The sequence below is a fragment of the Eucyclogobius newberryi genome, unplaced genomic scaffold (assembly GCF_026437365.1).
Source record: "Eucyclogobius newberryi isolate DKJ021-1_F unplaced genomic scaffold, fEucNew1.0.hap1 SCAF_17, whole genome shotgun sequence".
Classification (NCBI taxonomy): Eukaryota; Metazoa; Chordata; class Actinopteri; order Gobiiformes; family Gobiidae; genus Eucyclogobius; species Eucyclogobius newberryi.
The window spans coordinates 23,648,824-23,669,118 of NW_027315801.1; the positions used below are offsets into that span (position 1 = coordinate 23,648,824).

General features: G+C 39.3%; 1 protein-coding gene across 3 annotated transcripts in view; it reads right to left on the reverse strand.

Annotated features, from left to right (window-relative positions):
* plxna1a (plexin A1a) overlaps positions 1-20,295 on the reverse strand; it is a 354,584-nt gene that overhangs the window by 68,578 nt on the left and 265,711 nt on the right. For all 3 annotated transcript variants that reach the window (XM_072449536.1, XM_072449538.1, XM_072449537.1), the window contains exons 12-16: positions 17,187-17,407; positions 9,652-9,803; positions 7,799-7,919; positions 6,723-6,859; positions 3,619-3,786 (exon numbers count right to left, since the gene is read on the reverse strand). In XM_072449536.1, the coding sequence (XP_072305637.1) occupies positions 3,619-3,786; positions 6,723-6,859; positions 7,799-7,919; positions 9,652-9,803; positions 17,187-17,407 (799 nt within the window). The remainder of the gene's footprint in view (positions 1-3,618; positions 3,787-6,722; positions 6,860-7,798; positions 7,920-9,651; positions 9,804-17,186; positions 17,408-20,295) is intronic.

Consider the following 20,295-nt stretch of genomic DNA (forward strand, 5'->3'; position numbering starts at 1 on the left):
CTCTCTCTCTCTCTCTCTCTCGCTCATCTCACCGGCCTCTCTCCGCTCAGTCCCACATGAGTGCTCTTGACAGTGATTTATTTTTGAAGTGCTGTCTGTCCTGAATGGAATATTCCCATCCCAGCTCGTTCATATCACACACTTGTTTTTACCTTTCTCTCCTTCCCTGTGATGGTGTGATGTCACGCTTGGACTTGTGTGTCTCTGGACAACTCACAATGACGCACGCACAACAATGACGTCATTGTAAGATACGTTTAATTCTGTCACTATATACTATACTTTTTTTTGTGTGTGTGTGTGTGTGTCATGTTTTTTTTGTTTTTTAGCTAGGAATTTAATTTTGGATTACTGTGTTTTTTAATCCAAATAGCAAATCAAGCCTGGCAACACTATAATCCGTTCCAGACATATAACTTGTTGGCTAATCATAACACAAAAGTTGCTACTACAACTTTTTGCACTGAAAGTTTTCCAAGACACACTTCAAACCTGCTCATCTCTCATGCTGCCAAAGCACCAAGCAGCACCTAGAAAGACCATCAGCCCTGGCTCGCTGATGACGAGCCGGAGCCCAGACGCAAGGCATTGTGGGGAATCGGCCTGTTAGTTTCTCTCCGCGGTGCCCCGTCTGGTTCTCTCCCAACACACACTGGTGCGCACGGGCTCGGCGGGGGGGCGGGGGCAGGTGATTGGGGCGCAGCTGCCCGTCGGCCCGTCCCACACGGTGATGGGAGCGGGGCAGAAATCAGGCGCACTGGCCTCTAACAAGCTCCGGTCTGTGTACCAGCTCCAGCCGCTGATGAGTCACCGCACCGAGCAAGCAGGAGCGCCGCCGCGTACCGGGCCAAATCAGGAACCAACAAAACAACGGCGAGTGTGTGTCAGAGAAATATAAAGAATGATGTGTGGAGGGAGAAACTATGGTATCTGAACCAACACATGCTGTCTACTTTTGGACACTTAAATACATCATTTCAACCTCAAATATTGTATATGTACTCATGCTGTCAATCAACTAAACATGTTATCAGATTAAACACACTTTCGAAAGGTGATTCATTACCGTATTTTCCGGACTTGCACCAGCCAAAAAATGCATAATAGAGAAGAAAAAAAACATATATAAGCCGCACTGGAGTTTGAGATGTGGTTGCAAGTGTGAAAATAACAAATGATATCACATATAAGTCGCTCTGGTGTATAAGTATAAATATAACTATAAGTATAATTCGCACCCCGGCCAAAACTATGAAAAAAGGTGAAAATACGGTACGATAAATTTGCATAGTGCGCTTAAATCAAACAACATGTGCTCTGTGAAAGAAATCAAACGTGCCTGTGTGGTTCGACTGAGTGATTTTAAGTGCACATTTGACTATGTGATGTCAGCGCTGCGCCTCCTCCCTGCACAATATAAAAGAGCGTGTTTGGTCAAAGCAAAACCGTGTGATTAATCAGTGTCATTCTGTGATAAATGCGTCAGTTTTCTATGATTAATCACATGAGTTAAAGCATTAACTTTGACAGCTCTGATATGTATGGAAAACATCTATTGAAGACAGTAACTTTCTCCGTTTTGACAGAGAGGGCGAAATGAAATGACGCATAGAATGATTAGTAGATCGAGTCCTTTCTAGACACTTGAAACTTTTCTACAATAGAAACAATTTTCCTCCACAGCTGGGGAATACTAATCGAAGTGTGGTAGCCAATCCGCGCCAATGGCCTTTCCGACCAACCACCAGCAATCACAGAGTCAAACGGGAAAATCCATATGCAAAGAAATATTGTTGTATGTCTAGAAAACGTTTGCGTCCAAGTCCTAGAAGTGATGAGCGATACCTTATGGGTAAATGCATCTCAACATATACAACCATCTCATTACATGCATACATTACCCGGCCTAAAAAATATCATTCTTTAAAGGGTTATTAAAGGGTTTCAAATGTGCTCTACATGAATAACAAATCACTTGACACAGATGGAGGTCATATGCTGCTTAAGAGAAGGGCTTTTGACACAAATAAATGGCTCTAAAACACATGCCTTGACTTAAAACGTGCATATGTTAATTAGCATCAATATTTACATAACATTATTGATATCCAATTGTATACTGCCTATCATTATATCGAAGAAAAAATGAAGTTTGACGAGCAATACCAATTCGATCAACAGTGTAATCAACAAAACCCAATAACTGTTCTCACAAGCTATTAATATTCCCTAGTTTATGCATATCCCTTCCTTGTGAGCTGCATTACGTATACCAAGCCAACACAATGAATGTTTAAACTTATCACATTTATGCTGAAAGTCCCAGTCTCTCCTGTGAGAAAACCACCCACCTTTGGAGACTTTTCAGAAATGCTATGAAACTCAGAAGTCTGGAGTTGGCATCCATCACTTCATCTAATACAGCATGTGTGTTTGTGTCAGCGAGAGTGAGAGAGCGAGCGAGCCTGGGCCGGCCTCCCTGCCTGTAAATCCCTTTAATGTTGCAACTCTTTGGCTGGGTCTACTCCCCTGCGATGCTCCTGTCATATCCGATGCTGACTAGTCGAAGCTCTTCCTTCATTTAGCCGCGACTGCCTTAAACCTCCTGACAGTTTGTGGGTGGACGGGGCGCCGAAACACTTAGCAAAGTTACGTTCCATTACCAAATGAATTTCTTGGCTGTCAGCTGGTCGGCGAACTCCTCAATCACAAGCCTCGTTCAAACAATTAATGGTCTGGATAAATTGACGGACTTAAATTCGCCAGTTTGACGATTTCCACGGTGCAAAATGTCTCTGAGGAAAACCGGGCGGTGTCAGTTTAGCTTCATCAAAGTCCCTGTCAGAGCAGTTATCCATGAACTGGCCCCGTGTTTTTGGAATTGAATGTGACTTCCTATTTTAGCAAATAAAATGGTTGAAATGTTCGAAAAATGTTTCAAAAATTGCCTTCTTGTATTTCCATTATTTTTTTTTACAAGATTGCTTTGAGAGGAATTGTAGGCACAGATGTTTCCGACCAAACAGAGTTGAACTACGGTATATTTGTTGCTACATTCTTTCAGAACAAAACCAAAGTAGAGCGAGGAACAATGACAGTAACGATGATGCATTTGAAACGTGCAGGATTGCAAAATAAAAATGGTTAAAAATAGGCTAAATCGAACATGTTTTTGACCAAATTTGAATCTAAATCCATTAACAACAAACAAAAATCACAGTAATGTTGACAGTACGTAACTGTTTTATTATGAAATTCAACTGGTTTACAAAAAAATAACTCTAGTTTAGCTAGTTTACTGGGCTTACTTATGCTAATGTTTTGCTTCTTTTTATCCACTTTGTCACCATTTTTGTAATAAACTGGAGACAAACTATAAAAGTAAAACATATTGTATGCTACACATCTGATTTTCTGCAGTAGAAATTAAAAATTCAAACAAAATCTTACACTGTTCAAATGGTAAAACGTCCCCAAAATGTTGCCGCAACCACCACAAAGTGACCATAGGATGAGGAGGATATTCCAAACAGGATCTGGCAACCCTCATCCCATCTCAACGTACAGACAGTATATTGATGATTAATGCGTTACTAGCTATCAGTGGTAGAATTGTACCTGGCGATGCTCCAGTCGGGCTCTATCTTCAGAACAGTGGGGTCCTCGGTGTAGTTGAACTTGACCTCTGGGTTCCTGAGTTCAGCGTCGTCGATGTCCACCAGAACAGACACACTTCCTGAGGCCAGTCCAGCCGGGGTCACGCACACGATCTCACGGGCGTTTCTCCTGAACAAACAGACACAAGAATGCACAATGTTAGGGAAAGACAAGTGCGATGCATGTTGAAAATGTTATAAAATGGGGTTGAATTTACAGCACGGTTCTAGTAAGAGGATAGAATAGAGTAAGAGCAGCCATGTCTCCAATGTTTACCATCCAAATATTTAGGATTCATTCATAATTACCATCTAACTATTACTATTTTACAGTTTTAATTCAAATACTTTTCTATTACTGTGCCGTAAAGTGCTTTGCAGAATGAGACAAATATATTTATCTGTTTGTATTTCCCTTTTTTGGGGGCTGCATGACCCACCAGTTGAGAACCATTACACAGCTGGAACAAACATCCAGTTTTTACAAAATATACGGATGTTTCTCCGTCAATTTTTTGCAAGAGGATGAAGCAAAATTATCTTCCTTCCAAAATAGATCATTTGGAGGCAGTCATAAAAAGATTTTGTTTGATTGGTGTAAAGTGACCACGGGCTAAAATGTCCCTGCTCTGAAAAACTCTAATGCAATGTGTTTGATTTAATTGCTGGCTTGAAATTGCTGTAGTAATTAAAACCAGCATGTTACTTTCATTACACCAGTTGGAATCAACACATTACACACATAGAACATTCAATTTGACTCCCACTTCTCCACATTGGAGGCGCTTCTCAGTCTGAGCTTATTCTACATTTTCTATTAAGTTTTGTCGACATGTGGCCAAACACTCCATCCAGGAAGTATTGTCCCCCTTTTGCTTTTAATGAATTGGACACAACAGCAATTTATATAACAGATTATGTTTTGGAAGAAGCTGTGCTAAACCAATGTTTTGAATTCAAATTTAATAAAGTTCTAAGGCTGGAAAGTTTAATTTGGCAATGATTTTAATTGAATATGTGGCTGTATTGACACGTATTTGACATTACTGTGGACGTCGAAAAGGTCTAAACTGACTTTTTTAGCTTTACCCCATTACAATGTGGTTTCCTTATCCAATCCAACCCAATAGACTTTTTTTCCATGGACATATCTGAAAACATGAGTCCTTCGCTTGTCTTTCAGCACGTTGCAACTCGATGAAGATAGGTTTATATGATTCTCAAGTTCAGGAGCCGGACCACACCTCACACATGCCTCTTCCTGTCTTTACCCAAACCAACCGCTCCATTCCTCTTCACCTTCTTGTTTACACGCCCGTCTTGCTTTTCCCTCTTTTCTCCATCTCATTCCTACTATTTTTTATGAAATGGATACAAGCCTGAGAGCCGATCGCCTCCTCAGAAGCCCCAATACAGCCGAATAACTAATAAATTTACACTATTTTAATGTTGTCGTCCTTTTTTTGTTCTTTTTTAAGTGTAAGCACCAGCACAACACTACAGTTGTTCTGACCATGTTATGCTGAAGTGACACTAGTCTCAGTTTACACACATGTTTATGATATTTTATTGGCTTTCATAAAGTAAAATACATATGAATATCAGCCTCAACATTTCATTTTACATATTTTTTTTTTCTTATGATTTCTTGAGCTGGTGTGAAAAATGCCAATAAAAATATTGTCCCATGCTTTAAGTATGAGCATGTATAAGTGCTTGGATGTCCCACGGGCAAAATAGCATTTCAATTGCATTCTGGAGTGTGCTTCCTGGCAGCGACATTATCTAATATGTATTTAGCACAGTTGAGCAGCGGCGGCTTTTTCTGGGCCATGACTTCACAGCATTCAAGTATGTGTAGCGTTCATTCTTCTGCGCACGTATAGCCTGCCATCAAAATCCCACTGGGAACAACAACAGCAATAACAGAAACAAGCCACTTCCCCCCTCCTCTCTTAAGGTTGTTACCATGGCAACCCCATTCAAAACAAGTGTGCAGTGAGTTTTCGCAGCTCAAGAGCTCCGCGGCGTGTGTTGGATTACTATGAGCAGAAATGTGAAATGCTAAAACATCAAAGCCAGCGCATGCATTGGCGGTAATAGAGATTAGCTGCAAGAAGCTAATCCCTTCATTTGACACGCAGCACAAGTGTGGAGATAGTCTGGATTTTTTTAATGCATGAGATTAGCGGAGGCTTGTGTGAGGGCAGACAAGGAGATACTCAGCTAAGGTGCTTACCGGTGAGGAACAAGGAGCATACAGAAATGATTTATGATTACATGAGTATCAGCAGCCACAATCCCAAATAGCATTACACTTGAGATTTGAAAATAGATTTAGGGCTGAGGAATTGTATATTCAAAATCTTTTTAACCCAGAACTTGCATAGTAGGCAAATGGGGGTGTATACAGTATTTAGAAAAACCAGATAGCATGAATAACCAAAATTAAATACAAGATCTATTGAAGTGCATTTGATAAGATCAGCAACAGTTGATTGTTAATGGTGTTCCCCAAGGGTCAATATCTGGACCAATGATATTGTCTTTTGTTTATATTTCAATATTGCTTGGAACTTAAAATGACGAGAATAATGTGCAAATTTAGTTATCTTGTATTGATAAGAAACAGCTTTATAACATTATATCCTGTTTTATATTTATAATCATTATTATTTTTTATTTTATTTCCGCCGAGACTTGGCAATCCTAACTCTAACTATAATTAATAAGTCCCCATGAATCATCAATAATTTGTTGCGACTTATTACAAAGAATAATACAAATTCAGAAAAGACATAACTACTATGCTATAGTTGTTAGCTAATAGGTAATGCTACGTAAAAAGGATAGTGGTTGACCTTTTTTGTCTTGGCCGAGCACAAATGTCGCATAGAAAAGAAGCATTCTCTCTGATTTTATATCACCAACAAGAGGATAAAACAGGCCATAGTATCTTAGCTGTATCATCCTCTGTGATGCTCTCCTCCAGAGATGACCCAGCTTCTTGACAGGCTCATTAACATTTCATTGGGTGTGGTGAGTGTAGTGCGGAGAACATCTTACTTTTTGAAGTGGCAGGGCTGCTGTCCGATGTTGACAGTCACGTAGCTTCCCGCGTTCAGGTAGGCTCCCTCGATGGTGACCCTGGTCCCTCCAGAGATGGGCCCCTGGGAAGGCTGGATCCGGGTGAAGAAGGGAGTCTGGGGAGAGCAAAGAGAAAAGTGACAGGGAGAGAACGGGTCAGATCACTTCCGTCTGGCTAACTTCTACTCTTGCATCCATTGTGTGACCGTGTATTGTATCTCATAAGAGCACTGTTCAGCATTGTTTGGTGTTTTAATTGTGTGGTAGAAAAGGTTTCAAAGGTAGTTATCTGGACAATGTTTTTGTGGACCACTCCTGGATGAATGAGGGATTACACCGGCCTGTTTTAAGTGTTTATTAGTGGTGCTTCAATAACAATACTATGATCAAGAAGTGTTGGCCCACGTAATTTATGTTTTAAGGCCAACAAAGGTATATGTAGTCTGTGCTGTGGTATTGGTTCATGGTCAAACTAATGTGATAGAGGTTGGTATAGGCAATAAAACATGAGAAGGTGAAATAAATGTTCACAAACTAGTATAAAACTACCATTACCCTTATCCCCCTCTTAATACATAACTGCAGTGTTATGGGATGTATATCTGTTATACTTGCACATATACAAATCCTTTAAATTGGTTTGCTGAATTGTTTATCCATATTTGATCAATAATTAATTTACTTAACTTAACTTTTTTTTATAAATTTGAGCGACTTTGCACACTTTTCCCCACAAATCAATACATTTTGTAGAAGTCTAATTGAATTATCTCTTTGCATTTAGTTTATCTTGTCAGTGATTACTGCCATAACTTGATATTGATTGTTGCAGCTGCCAACTTTTATTCCGGGTCTGCATTTGTCCATTTTTATTGCCGTTTTTTTAGTCTCCGGGTTACCTAAGGCCTTTTTCGCCTCTTGATGGTGAATACAATCTGGACAATCACAGTTCATATTCACATTTCACCGGCGCCCTCGGAGGACCCACAGTATCATGTGGAGAACAGGCTCACTCACGGCACTGCAAGAAGCCACCAGATGTACTTTGTCCTTACCACAAAGGTGAACGGTCGAGGCGACAGCGCCCGATAGTCGCTGATGCAGTCTCTGACGCACACCTCCACTTGAGCCTCCTGCACCCTGTATCCGGTCGCATCATTCAGCAAACACACGATTCTAGAGGCAGAGGAGGGATGACGTGTATGTTATGATAACTATGTGCGGATAACGGCCAGTGCATTACACTCACAGGCTTACAAAGGGCTGGTTATATGCAAGTTTGAAATATTTAGTTTTTTACATTTTTAGATTAAATGACATAACCATGATTCCCCCGTTTTATTTTCACCAAAGTCTGCGTTTTCTATGATCCGATCATCTTGTTCAAAAGCATTCAAGGATCCAAAAGCAGGCTGGACCTCCTTGGAAGCTGGGCCCCCTCGGGATTGCCTAAATAGACCGATACGGCTCACTTAAGTCAGTGGAGACATTTTCGGAGCCCAAATGTGGCTATTGTGTGCTATAAAGACTATGTACGTATGTATTAGTCAGTGCTTTAATAATTGACACATCAAATCCCTAAATGTTTACTTTTCCTAGTAAACTATACCACATTATCAGACTAGGAGTCTTAAAAAGAAAGGAAAAACAAACATTTGCAGGAATACATTATAAATAACTATTATATTTACAATTATATTCAGTTGTGTGAGCAAATGAATGCAAATAGCTTGGATACAAACATGTAAAAAAATAAATCAATACAGAATTCAGATGGCTTTGCTGTGTTCTTATCTATTATATTCAAGACTGTGCTTCCTGTACATTTCATGCTTGTAGCTGCAGTGCAGTTTCTTGTACATTCCCCCTCTGCAGTCCCCATTGTATTCACTACGTCTCCAGCACAATGAAATCAATGTTCAGTCACATGACAATTGGATGTACCGCACTGTGCCGCAGAACATCTGACACAACAGAATCCCACCTTTAACATGGCCCACACTAACCCCTGCCTAATATGGTGCTGAGGAAGTGATGCATGTGTGCTATTTGAATAAAGATGGCGGCCACAGGTGCACGCCTCACTTCTCCACTAAGTGCACTACACAGACATTGTTTGATCTGCGTGAACCCGATCCCTGAGGCGTGCAGGAGAAGCCAGACGTGTAAATGTCAGGACAGAGGCAGGAGGAAATGAAAGCAGAGAGGAGGCAAGGAGTAATGAAGAGGAACAGTGGTGGAATTTACAGAGGAAATCTAGAGCTGTTTGGGGGAAGACAATGTTGGATTGGTCTTAATTGTTTTAGGGGGCAGGTTTTCCGCAAGAGAGATGACCACAACAAATAAGATGTCAAATGTCCATACTTGTTTTGTTGTTTTGTTTTGTCTCTGTTTGTATAAAATGACAAATCATGATCAATGTTCAGGTTAAAGAATTGAGAACCTGTGTTTTAATTGCATCAGGCAAGATGAATGCTGCTCGAGATTATTCATGATATTCATAAAAACACAGGATTTGTAAATTTCTCATGTCATTTTGGAGAGATTTTTGCTTTGTCTTTGTCACTGTGAGGCCTTTTCTCTCAACTCACGGCATGTGTACTTCAGAAAAAATAATATCGATTGACTTGTTTCAGCCCTACATTGCAACAAAATATGAGAATGCACAACATTGTAAATTCTGCTTTGCAAAAAACAAACAATTCCCCCTTCTTTGTACGTCTGTATTTGTATCACATACAAAAAATCACGAGTACATTAATATGCCATCACAAATTCAAATTTAATAAACCCAATTCAAGCAATGTCCACTCGTATTATTTCAAACTTGTGTAAACCACAAATAAAAGATCATTGCATTTCCAAAATAAAATCAAAGTGTCATAGTAGCAGAGTTTGTATTACCCACCTCTCAGCGCTGACATACTCGTCCTCGATGGGCACGCATGGCACCTTCCCCAGCCTCACTCCCATCTGAATGTCCCTGAACTGCAGACCCAGGTTCTCCCCCAGGATGGTCACTCTGGTGCCCCCCTGACGAGGCCCCGTCTCAGGGAACAACTGTGACAGAAAAAGAAAAATATATACTGGTTAGAATTGAAAAAACTACCTATATTTACCTTATTCATAAGACAAATATATTCTTTTTATATCAGGAGGATTGTAAACAGGAAGTTCCTATGCATTTTGTTATTGTACATAATAAAAACGTCATTTTAGTACAGTTTTAACACCGGTTTAAAGAGATTGATACAACAGAAATGTATCGTATCAAGATCAGAGTGTCGGGATACTTATCATGAACCATGTGTTATGTATTGTGAGGTACTAAGCAATACCCAGCCCTATGTTACAAAAGGTTTAAAAATAAATCACACAATTCAGCGTTGAAAAAACCTCATAAATAAAACGGTTTACCTTCTGCACACAATTTTTTTGCTCACCTGGATGACAAAAACAAGAACTTGTTATATCAGTTATTTGTTAATATTTTCTTTGACATTGTTTTAGTAGAAATATGCATAGTTTTAGAGCAGAATGTGTCTGAAATGCCCAAGAACCCTTCTCCAAATCTTGCGGTAGAATCGTGATCATGATTAGCTTAACTGGAGGATTTGGCTGCCGTGCATGTTTGTGAAATAAGCCTCTAAAACATGTGTAAAAAAAAGAAAACGCGGTGTGGTGACCCCTAAACACAAGACCGCTCCGTGGCCCCACCATACACACACTGTAAACAAATCAAATGAAGTCATAATGAAGAAAAACGACCCACTTTTTCACCCCACAAAAAAAAGAAAAAAAAGAAAGTGTGACAGAACCAGCCGCTGCCTAAACCGCGCACGCCACAGCATCGCAGCCTCCTAATTGAAAGTCATTACGCGCTGGCTTCGTGTCGGTGGCTGCGGCTCCGTAACGCTCGGTTGCTCTGAAACATAATGTGATTTATGTGGGCAGATTATGGTGCGTAACGGGGACAGGTGCGCGGTGACAAAACAAACGGCATGACGGATGGACGCGGCTGTCACACACTCTCTACATGCTTATCCAGGACCTAACAAGCAGAGGGAGATGATTACGAGCTGCAGGGTTGGCTAGCTAGCTCCGCCGAGGACTAGAGGAGTACGGAAGTATGTTTATGAGGAATGACAGTATCAAGACGCAGTTCTGATGGGAACAGGAGGTTGGTGATCTTCTGTGTCTGCGCCAGGTTGAGGCGCTGCGTTTTTTGGCCGAGCAGAAATTCCCGGGAGATGAATCTTTGTCCGTCTTTCTGTCTGTGTTTCCTTTGCTGTGAACAATGATTTAATTTATTCATTGATTCATTGGAACCAAGTCGCAAGGCGTGAGCACTTAAAGAGTAAGACAGTGCTGGAGTTTCTTCTACCTTGACAAATTAAGTAGTCTTTTTTTCCTAACCACCTGTGTTCCACTTAATGTTCCCTAAACCAGCTCATAACAAGTTAAATGAGCAATTTAGTCTGGGTCAAGTTGTTATCACCGCACCACCAGATCTTAACCGTTTCTGCAAAAGGGCAATGTCTTGTGTGCAGTATGTATTCTCTTGTACTTTCTCACTTGACTGGGACTGATGGAGTGTTTTCTGCTGTTAGGGACGTCTAGACTTTTTGGTTAACTGATAATCATCATTATTCAGGTTACAATAATAGAAGCAAAATTAAGTCATTCCAATTCGATCTATCTTTTCCATGATCTATTCTCCAAAACAGGTCACCAAAATGTACAGTGTCTTTTATCTGTCTGTCTCTAAATTTACAATAAATCAAATACATTATAAAACAAGTTATATACTGGAGGAATAGGAAATCATTAGACAATGTGAATAAAAGTGAATAAAACATTAGACAAAATACTAATGAACTACAAATACTAGTGATCATAGAGTTTATACATAATGACTGAGGGTTAAGTCTATGTTCACGCTTCATTCAGGCTTATTAAGGTGCAGCTATTACAAAGTGGTGCTGAGTTCATTATTGTTTGATCAGGTTTTCCTCACAATAATTGTAACACTCAAAGTTTATATTGTGACATATGTAGTTGCTGTTGTTCAACCGGAAATAAGTTACAACAGCTAGTTTTTTGTACGTTCAATGTAAATGTACGTATTCTACAAACAAATAAGGATTAAAGGGGGACCAGCCTGGATTGGGATAAGGCCGTATGCAAGCTGACTCATGTTGGGACCTCCAGCGCCAGAATAGCCTCAGCATAAGAACACAAAAGCCTGGTAAACACTGACCACAACTACTACCATGATGCTCAGGGGCGTGATATGCACAACAGATGTCCCGCCGTGGAATAGGGGGGCCTTTTTTTATTAGCGGGTTAGCAAGGATTGGAGCATGAATGAGAGTGCAGAGCAGAATCCCACCGCGGGGCGACCAGGGGGGGACACAGAGCGGTTCAGGCTGGTAAGGAGGGAAGTGAGTCATTTTGATTGATTTGAGTTATTTATTCAATCTTATAAGTGCCTATTATACCATAGTCAGTGTGAATTTGAATGATAACTGGTATGTTTAACTAACCGCACAGGTAAACAAATTAGCTGCTGTTAGGGACTAGCTTCAACTAAAACAAAGATAACTGATTCCTCAGACAGCAAACAGTTTTTTTGTATTCCATAACTCACTATTGCAGTTGTGGGACCATGGTAAAAGCGGATTCAAGAGAGTGACTAGACTCCGAGTTGTGCATTAAAACAGCGTAATGCAGGGCTCCTCTTGTTTAATCCTTACACATCCTGCAATATATGATGGAATGATGGAATTTTCATATTTTGCAGTCATACAAAACAAAGCTTGCAGCTGATGCGATGCATACAAAGTCATTTTTAACTCTCGTACCCTGTATGGGCTTTTCTGTTTACAGTCAAATACAAAAAAACTATTTCCATTTTATAAATACATCAGTGCAAATGTACACATGTGCTCATTCTTTCAGCCTCACATGTACACTTTCATAACACTTACCGGTGGTTAGAGTTTTGATTTTCTTTCAGCCAGCGCTTGACTCTAGAGGTGAACATTTTTACCACAGAAATGCACTCGATTTAAGTGGTAATGACTTTCCAAAGTTTACAGCTCTTATGGGGAAAGGTTGATTGTCCAAAAGACGTCCTGCAGTGTGGGACTTTACAGTTTATGTTTGAAGAGCCGCTTGTCCCTCTGCTGCTGTTTAATCTCTGTATAAATCTACAAAATTATTAATAGATCTGAAACATCATTTGAGAAAACATAAACGACATAATAATGATATAAATGACATAAACTGGTTGGGATTAACAAAAAAGAAATCTGCGACTAAGTATTGCAGACATAGTAGTCGTCTCAAACTGTGCTTTCTGTAAAACTAAAAAGGATAAATAAAAAGGAGTGTTTTTGACAGCAACCCTCAATCACATTTCAAATATTTTCAGTATCAAGGAAGCAGCAAAATGTTGTTCAAAATGGACCCAGACTTGGCTCGGGACACGCAAAAACACATCATCTTTCAACCCTAACCAATAACTATAAAACGATGTAATTATGTCCTTATGCACAGCTTCACTATCATCGCATATTTCCTGGCTTTTGCTGTGAGGGCAGATATTACCGATACTTCTTTAACTATGTGGGTTCCGTGGTTGGGTCAGGATCGCGGAGACTGTGGAAAATTCTGCGCGTGGAACGGTGCGGCCGGGACCCAACACGGATACCAGGCATTCCTCACAGTAAAGGAGAAAATTAAGTTATAATAACAGTGGCTTTGGAACAACATTGGTTTGTTTTGCTGTAAAATGACCCTAGAGGAGCAGAAGTGGAGCCAGAACAGCAACAAGCAGCCATGCATAGCAATACAGGATTTGTGTAGATTATTACGTCCACAGGAGTGTGAAGAACAGCTTCTTCCATGGGTCAAAAAACACAATCTAACTCATTTTAAAGGTGCATTATGTAACTTTTCTGGCCTGCCATCTGCTGGTCTGCATGGAGCTGTAATTGCTGTCCTTGGAATGTCACAAACTTTCATGATTTTGCAGTGTAATGCATACACTTGTGAATGTTACATCTTCATAAAATAGCATTTCATTGATTGACCAAATTATTATTCATAAAGAACTTGTAAAATATACAATTCAAACACTTCAAAGTGTGTATAACAGGTCTGAAAACACACTAACATAACTCACTAAAGTATAGCTAACATGATTGTACTCATATAATCATATGTTATATATATATATACATGTTATATATATATATATATATATATATATATATATATATATGTGTGTGTGTCATATGTAGGTCATTCCATAGCTGTTACCTAGCAACCATACTGTATACAAGGGTTAAAACCCGCCTAATTTACAGTAGTTATGATATGAAGACTAAACATTAATAGGAATGCCTTTAATTTGTAAAATACTGTAAATGTTAGTTAAATAAATGTTATCAACTGTCAGAGAAATGTGTTCCTCGTTATTGTCCCTGGATTTAGGATGGAATATTGTGCATTAATTTATACAAATATAGAGGTAGTTATTTTTAGTGCTATTCCCTATATTTCACCTTATATTTTAAGTCTTTTTTTTTTTTAACAAACCTTGACCCTTACTTTAACATTATGGTACATATTTACCACTGTTTCTGTTTCCCACCAAACAAGCTAATGACAAGTAAAACATGAACCTTGTCACATGCACTTTAAGCATGAAAACATTTATAACATTGTTGTTTTGTTCAAATCATCAGAATCACTAAGTCGAGCTCTAAAACTGTAGCGCACTTCCATCCCGTAATAGTCTTTAAACAAAGAAAGTCCCTCTCACCGTTGTGGTTTAAGGTTCATTATTGGAGACACTTTGAAGTAAACTGGATTGTTCCTACGTTTTTACGGGCCCTGAATACTTCACAGCCTGGTTCTAATGGAGATGAAGTACAGTGGTGTCCTTCTGTGGCAGTGTGGTCACTCTGATGCTGAAGTAACCACATTCAACTCTGAGGGCGGCCCCCGCGGTCTCCTGGTGCCTCTGTCTAACCACTGCGGTGATTACCAGGGTAAGTAATAGCACATGGCCAATGAAGGAACTGCAGCAGAAAGGAACTGGGGAACTTACATTAGTTTCAAAACAAAACTGATTGAAATGTGTGGAAAGAAAAAAGCCTTAATCAAACAATCTATAGTGAAATATGTTTTTAATGAAGTGATTTCTGTAATGTGCAGTTTTCCCACATGATTTAGATTAATTTTCTATTTCGTCCAATCAAAAGTGTGGGCTTACTAATCAACTAGTCAATGCTCAAATAAAAACACAGATACATTCTAAAAGACTTGCAAATGATGTATTGACATTTTTGAAAGAATGACAGGGTTATAATAAGGATCTGAATTTGGAAAATACAATCAAAGCCCCAAGAGAAGGAAAGTACACTCAAAGATAAACCCAAGTGCAAGGCTTTAAATTGAGAACAATTGATTTTATAAATCGTTATTGTAATAACTTTTATAAGATAACTTGTATTATAAGTTTTGTTTTAAAGCATCTACATGTTTATGCAAATGTATTGCTGTATAAATTAATGCATTCATATAGTTCTAGACTCAACATATGAGTAATGTTTTATATACATATATATTGAAATTGTGTTGGCCCTGCAACAAGTTGGCCACTGTCCAGGGTGTACTCTGGCTCCAGTCACCCACGACCCCGAAAGGGAACAAGCGGTAGAAAATTAATGAATACGGTATATTGAAAGTTATGTACAATAGAAATAATACAACATTTGGGATTGAAATTTAGTCAAAAGCTCTAGAGTGTGGAATTACAAGTCTGACTCAAGTTAGACTTTAGTCACTATTTGATGACTTAAGACTTGACTGGATGAAATTGACTAAACCCTGTGAGCCTTATGACTTGAGATGACTGGATGCATCTTCTTACAGAAATCAATTTTGAAAACAGTATTTGCTTTACAGTTGATAGTAGATCAACTGTAACATGTTCCTCTCCCACAAAAATCTAATTTATGGCAAAAACATGAGCTTTTTTCATAATTTGGTACAATGACTTGATAGGACTTGAAACTCAATGCAGAAAACTTGGACTTGACTTGGACTTGTGGACCATTGACTTGGACTTGCAAGGATCTGCATGTCTTTGACTTGGGACTTGACTCGGACTCAGACTTGAGGCTTCCCTGAGACTTGAGAAACAAAGACTTGGTCCCTTAAACACACATCCTTCATGTCTCCTCATCTTCCTCCTTTGTTCCATCCTTCTTTGCACTCTCCAATATCTCCACACAAAACCTGCACCAAACCCCCTCTCCACCTCTGTCAGGGTGCATGATTTGATGTAACTGTGAGTAATAAGAATATGTCTCAGTGCCAAGGGCAGACTCAAGGTCCCTGTTCGCTCCTCCTTTAATAGTCACACATTAAAAGGTGCTGGGGCTCATTGCGGGTTCGGGACACGTACACAGGCTTTTCGGGACCAAAGTGAAGTGATGCAACGGCCTATCAAGCACGGGCAGGCCTGGCATCTCCACAGGTGATGCGGCACGCTTCAAAGTGCACCCCCACTTGGTTCTGGGGGCTTGGAGGAGGCTAGCTGCTGCTCCTCCTCGCAGGTGATGTCTGGAGAAGGGTGTGATTAGAAGAATTTATTTCGGTCATTGTAGGGCGAGCTTTGAGCTTTGTGTGGGGGGGAAATGAGGGGTTTGTTGACGCAATGTCTGCCTGGAGTTCAATAGTTTGTGCTCCACAGGACAAGGATCAAGTGGATATTTAAGGTTTTCTGGAAATGATTTCAAAAAGAACTTGCGTGATTTCTTAGTTTTATTTTCTTTATGCTGGAATGCACTATACATTTCAGTGTGAACATTTAAAGATGCAGAATGTAACTTCCGCAATCTGCTTGGCTCCATGGATATGTTTTTGTTTTGCTTGGAATTTCCCAAAGTATGGCATTACACTAGTCCCTCTCGCATTTATTTCATTACGAGTGTTTTGTTTTTGGGTTAAAAATCTCTTGAACATGCATTCTTACTCAGAGCAGGATTACCGCTGCCGTTTCCTTTTAGCTCATACTCTATACAGTTCAAAGCCATCATTCAAGTTGGAAAAATAAATCTATATCTTAGTTAAATATGTTCCATGTTGTGTAAGATTACCTGAGGAATGTGGGTGATTTTTTTTGTTTTTGTTGCTAAAACCAGGCACACAACAATTTTTTTTTAATTAAAGATAATGTTTTTGTGCATTGTCCCTGACCAAATAAATTAATTCACATTAAATTACCAACAAAGAAACAGGGGATTTACAAAAGTGAACAAACTATATTACAAAATCACACTGTGCAATGAAACCTCACTGGAAGCAATTATCCTTTGCCAACTGCTTAAAACGTTCCCCAATAGAAACAATAAACGCTCTCCTTACCTTAGTGATCCTTGGGTGGGTGCAGCGGCCGTTCCCGTAGGAAGGGTGCATCCACCCGGGCTCGGACAGGGTCAGCGGCAGGTGTGAGTTTCCGCCGCTGGTGCACTCCTGTCTGAGGGAACACTTCTTATCCTGAACACACCAGCCGCACTCGAACCTGGGGTCGGCCTTCAGGCACATGCCACAGCTGTCCCGGAGGGCGCGGCACTTGTAGAGGTGAGCTGGGGGGGGACACAGAGGGGGGATGCTGTTAGATAACTGCAATACGATGGTGCAACAGAAGCAGACTGGTTAGAATGGTGTAACGAGTCATAATATTCTAGAAAAGTACTTTGGATTGAAGTGGGGGGGAAAGAGACAGTATAAATTAGAAAGTGTAAAAAACGTTTATCTGTTTGTATATTTAAAGTGGACATATTATATTTCTTTGCTTTTGGTCACATTGGCTCCAAGTATTCTTGAAGACGCCGTACATGATTTTTGCCGTCTCAAAACGTGAAAAACAGTGGTCCACGTGTATCGTTCACGATCTAAAGCCTTGTGAGCATCCTACTTATTCACCACGATGAGATTATAAGCGCTTTTCACAACTGTATGACACCAGAGCGAGTTTTGCAGTCACTGTAATGCTAACAAACATTAGCATGCTAATGGTGCAGTTCTTGCTCCGCAGAGAACAAAACGCTCTATAATTAGATGCAGAGAAAGCGCTGTGGTCTCCCTTTAACCAGAATAGATGCTTTTCCAACATATCTGTAAAGGGGAAAACGGATTTTACTCTATTACATTGCCCTCTGCTGTAGCATTGCAGAAGAACAATGAAAAAATGTGCCATGTTTTTGTTGTGAACACAATTTGACTGCACAGTGAAGTCATTCCAACATCAGAACCACCCAACTTCTAAATACTCCCATCATTCATCTACAGCTAGGTTTGCCTGAAATGTTTTATTTGATACTAAATGGTCAATACAAATCCAGTTTTTGCAAAGATTAACATAAACTAAAATTTTAAAAAGTTGCCTGATTGCTTCTTTAAAATTCACAACTTTTTTGGAAGCAGCCTCAAAGTGAACAGGAGTGTATATTATATCTGTGAGTTGGAGCAGCAGCACACATGAATGTTAATCACCTCTCACTGATTATTTCCACTCTGCCACAGCCAGAACCAGAAAATAACAGTTTTTTTTCCCAGATGAACACAAATGCAACACTCCACCTCCAGCTATATTAGATAAATGAATTCAACAGGTTATGTCTTTTAATGCCATAGAGGATTTGTTAATGTGTTGGGTAAAAAAACAAAATATTCCCCTTGACTCTGCAGTTGGAAAAGTCATTAAAATTGTAAAATGAATCCGTAATTCTGTCTGTGGGTAAATATTGAGTAACAGCTGAGATGAAAGGGAGCAAAGGGGGGGGGGGCGGAGTAGAGCCTGGCGTGTTAACAAAAAAGGAACAAGGAGGATTCTAGCTGTTACTACAATTAATTAGAATTTCATATTTGCAAGGATTTGAATACATTTGTTAAGTTTACTCCCTCGTTTCCCCCCCAAATAACTGATGAGCTTTGTGAACAAAACGTAGTGATATATTGCATTACCAACCATGGATAATTATTAGATTTCCAGATGGATGAAAAAAATTGAATAATTAAGCCAAAATAACCTCACTTTCCTTTTCTGCACACAGCTGTGTCATTTGGGAATACACATATATTGTCCATCTCTGTAGATGTATGTACTATATATCTGACTTAATCATGTGCAATACTGTCACACTTTACGCAATAATGTCACATTCATGTGCATAGAACTGCTGTAAATAAGAGTGTTTACTTTACCACTATGTTGGTATTATTTTGTCTTATGGTAGCTTATTTTTATCTTTTTATTTTATTTATCTTTTTTATTTTTTTCTCTATTCCCTATTAAGAATATGAGAGGTTCTGTACATAGGAATTTTGTTTATAAGAGTTTTTTTTTTCTATTAAGAGTGTTATCTGTTCTTTTCTTCTGTATCTACTTGTGTTGCAACACCGGAATTTCCCCCTGGTTGGGCGGCAGTAGCTCAGTGGTAGAGTGCTCGTCTTCTGATCCAAAGGTCGGCGGTTCGACTCCCCGCTCAGTCAGAGCGGTCAGATCCACTGGCCCGCAGGTTGGCGGTGCGATCGCAGCTGCCTCATGTGAATACTGCCGTTGTGTCCTTGGGCAAGACACTTAACCCAACTTGCCCCCCAGTGTCTGCGTACATCTGGGGTGTGAATGTGTGTGTGAATGGGTGACTGGTTCCTTGATGTAAAGCGCTTTGAGTACCTTGACGGTAGAAAAGCGCTATATAAATGTGACCATTTACCATTTACCCATGTGTGGACAAATAAAGGCTAATCTTATCTTATCTTATCTGATGTGAGATGAATTATCTTAAATTGTGAATACTTAGTGAGATGTATAAATGAATAGACCATGCTGAATTCACATATTTAAAAGCATTGCTGAAAGTGATGTCAACATTATTAGGTTAATCGATAATCCCGATTATTGAGCTCACAATTAAATTGAACATATATATATATATATATATATATATATATATATATAAATATCGTTACAATTTAAAAAGCAAAGTATTATTCCATTTACACTCCAAAAAGTGCTTTTTATCTTGCTATTTATGTAATATTAACTTCTGCAAGTTTAATTTCTTGAAGCTGGTCACAAACTTGAGAAAAAGAGGATATTTTAGACAATTGTAATGAAAGAAACTCAAGAATTTTGTGACAATAATCATGAATAATCGTTAAATTGTAATTTTTTTTATGACATCCCTACTGTGAAGTGATATAGATTCAACGTTTAGGAGCTACAAAATGACTTTAAACAAGCATCTATTGTCAAAATCTATAAACAATTAAAAAATAATGCGTATCTTATTCCAAGTAACCTCCAATTTGACAAAGAACATATATTTCACTTAACACGCTCCCACAACAGCCTCTCGCTTTCCTGTTCCTCCTCTTCCTCCGATTCATGGACTTCAAAAGCATTGCCCTGGCTGTCTCCATCTGTCCGCAAAACCACTTAATCAGATTATCCACGGGCCGGTCTTAA